Below are 7,197 nucleotides of genomic sequence, written 5' to 3' on the forward strand. Positions count from 1 at the left end.
TTAATACTTCAAAGTTAGTTTGTGGATACTAGCTATAGAAATATTATGTTAAGTATGAATTCACTAATAATCTAGTTTAAACTAAAATATAAAAGGAGGTTACCTATGTATTACAATTATAAACTATAGAGACATTCATATTATAAATAGAATTTAACACAGGCTGCTTAAAAAAATATAAATGGCTTAATAAGGCTGTTTTTTTAAAGTAACATGATTAATTCAATGAAAATGCTTGAATTGTGGTTCATCTGATCTATTGTATTTCATCAGTCTATCGCCATCCAGTTAAGTCCAGTTGGTACATTATACTCGATATTCGATATTCATATTACCTATGTTATAATGGTTAGTAATATAATTTAAATATTTATTCATAAACTATATTAATACTTAGATTAGTAAAGAGCAATTGTAACAATTTGTACTCATTAAGAAAGATAGCGACCAATGTTACAAAAATTCAAACTATTTAAAATGTTTGAAGAAGGGCTAAAACAAAAATGTTAAGGCCAAGCCCACTCTCAGCTTCTGAGGCCCTTTCTCTAATCACGTCTTAAAATATTTAATTGGACGTTAATTTGATCATTTTTAATAATCTTGATTTAATCATTTTAAAATATGTAAAATACGCAAGTTTATATAACAAAAAAAATTAATTTAAATACATTTTTACATTAAAATTGAATAAAATAAATTAATTTCCCGATTAAATAATTAATCAATAACAATTATAATAATTATGATGACTATTTTATAACGTAAAACCCAAAGAATATGTAATTGGAATAAATCAATAATAATTTAATAATGCCATGGATGCGATAAATAATATAAGATGTATGTATTTTATTTATCAGCTGTTTAAAATACGGTCTAATGATATTTTCCGTGGTAGGTTTCATAAAACTCACTGCGGCCGTTATAATATTAGTTTGAAAAATAAAACATTTTTCTAATTTTTTAACGCATTATTTATATGGTGTTTTTTCAAATGTAAATATGATAGACGACGTTATGGACTACAACGCAGTTGCACTGCAGCTATTAAAAAAATGTACACAGTTTAAATCATCAAACGTTTGCCGCAGAGATGAGAAAACTAACTCACTGGAGGCGTTGCATCTGTTATGGACATCAAATTTAGTTAACGAAGGTCAGTTTGTTATAGTTTCTACGAAAATATATTTTTTTTTCAATAAATAGTATTTTAATATTAGTTCCTTCGTAATAATAAAATGGAGAGTATTATTGTATACATATAACTGATAATGGTTTTGCTTCCGTCCCTTCTTGGTAACGTGGAGTTTTTTTATAAATATGGCTGTTGGGTAGTTTACGTAGGTCAACCGTACAAATGTTAACACACTCATTTACTTGTCTCAATCTAGTCACTATAAAATCGAACTTTGAAAGCAGGCTTAACGACTAGGTACTAATATGAATAATTAATATACAAGACGTACACATTTTTAAAACCATCTTTTCAGTATGGCTAGTTGAAAACAAAACATAATCATAGTCCAATGTATTTTAATTTTGTTCGTGATTTGTTGAGGTTTTTTTGTTAATTCAGTCTGGATAAATTTGTTTGTTTTTTACGGTTTTATTTTTTCTATGCAGAAACAATTTGAGGTTTTTTTTTTTTTTTAAATCTCTGCGTGGACCCGGCATTATAGTGACTTAGGTTGTAGAGTTTCTGGACTGGGAGAGAGGTTCATTACACCGAAATAAATAATTATTTTTAATTTAAAAAAAAAATCGAATTCCAGTGGAATATTCGGCTGCCGTTTACGAATCCTTGGTCAGCATGTTCGCGTCCAACGTGTTCCGTCCACTGCCTTCGGTTGCCTACTCGGAATTGACCGAAGAGCACAAAGCTGAGATCGTGTCCGAGTACGAACACATCAGATTGGTATATCGAGCATTTCAAGCATTCCTAAAGCTCGACCGGTTCCGCCAGCGAAAAGCTCAACCGCATTTTGACAGGAAGTTCGTGGACGGGCTCGTGTGCAGATTGAACAGCATACTGACCGCCGAAAGAATTAATGCACGGGACACAATAGGCTACTTGTACGACGATTGCCCATTCTTGCGCCCACACATATTTCAATCGGCCATCAGTGAGCTAACAGACTTCACTTGCAGCAGCTCGTACCAGCACAACGGTATCGTTCTCGTGCTGGACGTACTTAGGGACACCGTCATTTATACTCCCATATCGGACACCGCGCTAGACGAAGTAAGTACTTGCTAATTGTAAGCATTATAATTTATACCTGTACCGCGAGTCCAAAAAAAAACGAATTTTCACATGAACGCGTGGTTTACTGTACGAATGTATGTTATAATATGGACGCGTTTAAAAACATTGAAGTCAGTAGAATATCTTTAAAAAAGGTAAAACTAATGACAATGTAGGTGTACAGAATGATTCATTAAGCAAAAGACAATAATTTTCTCCTAAAAAAATTGTAACTATTGTAGTTTTCCTTTGTAGAGACACTTTTGTTGATGTTATTTTAAAATACTAGAAAATATTCAAATTATAATCTTTTTTATTTCTTTCCAGAGCTCTATCAACTTTTAAATTAAATAGTTAACGTATATAATTTATTAACTTTTTAAATTAAGATTAGGATTTGCTAAACATTTTGACAGGTCGATGTTCAGTTATGGATGGATAATAAGGAATTACTTTTAAAGATATTTCATAGAAATATTATTTCATAGAAAATAAAAACTTTTACTAAACAGTTTCGATGACCTTATTAATGCTTAATTGTTGTAACTATTTGTTGCAGTTCGCCAAGATACTATTACGCCTTGTCAATCACGATACGCTAATAATGTTTGACGAAAAACTGTTGGACTGCTTGGCAGTGTTGGATAGGAATGGCGACGACCTTGTACCGCAAATGTTGGTGGCTGTCTTACGGCTCTGGCAGCAGGATAATGACAAAGCTTTCATGTACTTGCGCATGGTCGAAAGTTTGTACGGTCTATGCGATAGCGAACAGTGGTCGTCCCTTCAGCCGCGGGTTCTAAGGCTAGTCGCCAACATTTTAGAAAGCGTCGACAGCGAACTATCCGATAAGGCCATGTCTTTTTGGAACCGGATATTCATTGATAAATATCATTTGAACGACAATAGTGCAAAACCGCGCTCGACTTTATATGTTTCGCAAGATGACGACCACGACGATGACGACGACGAGCGTCAATAAGCTACCTCACATTTTACAATTCATTCTAAAGTTATTTATATAATTATTATTCATTTTTATTGTGCGTTTATGTTTGGTTAAAAATTAAAAAATAATCATTTTCATTTGGTGCACGTGACCTATGAGTTTTTTCTGAATTGTTTTAGGCTAGAACCACGCTATATACATTTTGTCGGTTACCGATTGCCTGGCATCCAGTGTAAACGAGATTAAAAAGCGCGCGAGTCCTATATAATTTGAAAAATGATATTCAATTATAAATAATAAATTCTTATTGATTTCAACGATTATCCATGATTGATAAATATGTATATAAATACAATTTTCTCGAGTATAGAAATATACGAATTAATATCGCACTATAGTGTGTTTCAAGCTATGAAACTGCAATACAGTTTTTTTCGTTGTGAGTTTGCGCTGAGGTTTGAGTATTTACAATATTTTGTATTATATTATTATGCATAAAAACAATTACTATTATATTATAACATTTCATTGAGGCGTCTAGTTTCAAAACCAGCTAAAAACAATTTTTTTTAATTTTCACAAACAATAAATATTTTCTTCAGATTGGTGATTTTGAAATCAACCAAAATTTTCCCAACACAATTTGAATTAGTTATAATCTTTATTTGATAATCAATAACAGTTTTATATAACATGTAATACACTGTTATACGTGTGATCACTTAAAAAACAAACAAGTTTTTAAAATGTCATATGGCTGGTTTCAAAAGCGCTGCCATCATAATCTCTCTCCATCTATCACTCTGATACGCTGTCTGTAAGGTTGCATTCTGGTCCATCATTAATAAATCTTTGGCAACCACGTCAATCCATCGTGTTTTGGTTCGTCATAGGGGTCTTTTATTATTTATTTAGTCGACTAACACCTTTTTAATTAGCTGCCCATCCACTCTCCATGTATGCCCGAACCATTTATGCCATTTTTTTCTAATAAAGGAGAGTATGTTTGGGCTATTATATAGCCTCTTTATATTTTCATTACTTCTTCTTTCATGTGCCTGTAATTCTGAGTGAAAAATTGGCCCATATATGGTTCGTAACTCTTTCCTTTCGAACGTGATAAATCTTCTGCTATCACCTTAGGTCAATGATCTGGTTTCACAAGCGTATGTTATTACAGGCCAAAGGTAACTATGGTATAGTAGTATCTTTGATTCTCTTAGACCTCAGGTGTTTAATAATACTGAAATAATATATATTTCCACTCGTGATCCGTTCTATTCGTTTCTATATGCATACCATTGAAACTACCAACTTTTTCAAATTTATAATTATCAACTACTATAGAATCTATATTTGGCGATATTCTCAAAACGCCCCCATGGACTTGTTAGTTTTTCCGTCGTTTACATGCAGTCTCATTGCTTTACTTGCATTTATGATCTTGGATGTTGCATTGATTCAAGTTTAGGGCAAGAGGAAAGGTGGAGTGTATTTTTTTTTATCTGCGCGCATTTCCCAACCGCACTTCCCCTCCCATCATAACTTTTAAACTCTTATAACTTTAAAAACAGTTGTCCGAAACTGGTTATCGACCAGTCAAAATTTTTAGTACATTATTCTCAATTTAAAAAGTTTATACAATATATACGTTACCATTTAAGTTTCAAAAGTTTCTATACAAAAAACTTAGTGGGGAGGGGGGTATAAATATAACAAATTGTAAAAAATTATAAAAACATTATAATAAAATAGCATCAACTATTAATTAAAACCCAGTGAGATATTGACTGGTTCATGATAAAAGAATCACCCTGTATTGTATTCAACAAATTTACTTTATAAAATATAAAATATATTATTGTACGTAGGTATTTATTATAAACAATATGTATGTAAATACCTTCTACGATTGATGAGGCCTCAATATATTTAAAAATTACATCACTTCTTTTTACAACAACAATTATTATCAATAAAAGTAATGTTTTAAATTGTGCGAAAACTACTTTTACAAAAAGTATCGTAAAATGGATTTGTACTAATAACGAATTATGTCTCAAAATTTTAAAAACAAAAATTTTTTTCAATTTCTTCACTGTTGAGAATACTGTCCTTACACTGCATTTACTTGCTACCTGTGCTATGCATTCGGTCAATCCAATGACATAACTGTTGTGCTTTAGGTAGTCCGTTCTTAAGTGGATTAACTGAACGCATAGCACAGCAAATACAGTGTAAGGACAGTATTCTCAACAGTGAAAAAATTGGAAGAATTTTTTTGGAGTCCAAAAGATGAACTTCCAAGACTACATACATCAGGCGTATACGAAGTGTTGTTCTCTTAAATTTTTATTTTAACATTCAATATGTTTTTATTTTATTACAATTAATTTTAAAATGTATTAGGATATTTATATTAAAATATTAATATATTGTTATTATTAAAATTACTTTTATTAAAAAAAAAAAAATGATTGAGTTCAACTCAATAAGTCAATTTTTTTTTAAACGTATGACAGCTACTTTGTTATTAATTTTTATGAACTATAATTTATCCAGGAAAGTACAAAACAAGTTGTTTTATTATCCTATTCAAATAATATTTATCTTATCCTAATACCTGATCTTACATATTCTTCTAAATCTTATTTCCCATTTCCTGAAAAGTTCATAGTTGTTGACTTAACCCCTTTTTCGCGCGCGTCCACGATTTGTTATTATACCTACATATAAAAGTAATATGAATGTACCTACCTACCTATAAATAAAGAATTCAAACTAATACAAAACTCATAGACATAGTCAATGCCATGTACCTAACTACACTTTTGGTAACCCGATTTTAGTGACATACTTTTATAAGTAATTTGTAATTAAATTGTTACCGTTATTTGCTATCATGACGGATGACGTGTTTCTTATATATATGTATATATTATTTAATCTGTGCTATACTAGTAGAATACCAAGAACTGTTTGTATTATCAGCGTAAATAGCTAATATTTTAAATCCAGTAGTGTACATCAGCAAATGGAACAACACACTCATAACATTTTTCTCAAAAAGTTCTGTTCAAGTCCACGTTGACAGTTTTCCAGTTTTTTCTATTTGAATCATACATTTTCCGTCGACTTGTACGAAAATTTACAACAATACGTTTAAACACTTTGAAATTAAATTTTAACTAACAACTGATTAATATGGTCAGGATAATATTGTCGGGCATCGTCGTTGTTCCCCGATGATCTATGTAAATTAATGAAACTGTATACTATATGATATCTATGGTGTATTTATATATACTCTTCATACATTATCCATTTGAAAGAGTATATACTACATCTAGAAATATATAAAAATAGTATCACGATATTATTAACCATCAAACGGTTACAAAAATAATGATTTTACTTGTAGTTATTAATTATTAGTTTTTTTATTAGTATTTTTTAACCATTTAGAATAAAACTGTATTGCAACATACGATAATATACTGCTGTTCATAATGCACACGTTTTTTTTATGTGCTTACGTCGCCTTCAAACTATTACGCCTATAGAAACTTATAGTATGAGACTATTTACTTAATCTTTTTTTTTTATATAAATAATAAATTAAACGCCGTTTGCTTAAGTTTGTATTTTGACAGTACAGTTTGTAGACAACAGCTGTTGTATTATTTTCTCCAATGGTTTTAATGTGTTTCTCGATGTCGTCGAATATACTGAAAAAATATTACCGATAGTGTAACTCGCTACACGGCAGAAATTAAACGTAGTATCAAACGAAATTCCAAGTACCTATCATGGTTAAGTGTAGTTCGTTTATGGTAGTTGTAGTTATGTGTCTAGTAATAGTTACTCAAGATAGAGTTTCCCGCGATTGTGCCCGGAGTTTACCTCATACTTTGATGAACCCGACGAAAGCAGAATTGTGCGAATACGCCTTTAACATACAGCGGCACATGAAGTTGACAAGTCAGTTTTACAATGACCATTT

The 7,197-nt window shown here is 31.0% G+C and overlaps 1 protein-coding gene across 1 annotated transcript; it reads left to right on the forward strand.

Moving 5' to 3' along the window:
* The first annotated feature begins 1,002 nt into the window (after positions 1 to 1,002).
* On the forward strand, positions 1,003 to 3,227 carry LOC126844757 (serine/threonine-protein phosphatase 2A 56 kDa regulatory subunit alpha isoform-like). Its single transcript, XM_050583158.1, has 3 exons — positions 1,003 to 1,156; positions 1,773 to 2,242; positions 2,805 to 3,227. The coding sequence occupies exons 1-3, from the start codon at positions 1,003 to 1,005 to the stop codon at positions 3,225 to 3,227; spliced, it is 1,047 nt and encodes a 348-aa protein (XP_050439115.1).
* The last annotated feature ends 3,970 nt before the right edge of the window (positions 3,228 to 7,197 follow it).

Source organism: Adelges cooleyi, unplaced genomic scaffold, assembly GCF_023614345.1.
Source record: "Adelges cooleyi isolate 19-005CV unplaced genomic scaffold, UGA_ACOO_1.1 ACOO_flye_CR_arks_rails_tigmint_CR_PRNA_651, whole genome shotgun sequence".
Taxonomy (NCBI): domain Eukaryota; kingdom Metazoa; phylum Arthropoda; class Insecta; order Hemiptera; family Adelgidae; genus Adelges; species Adelges cooleyi.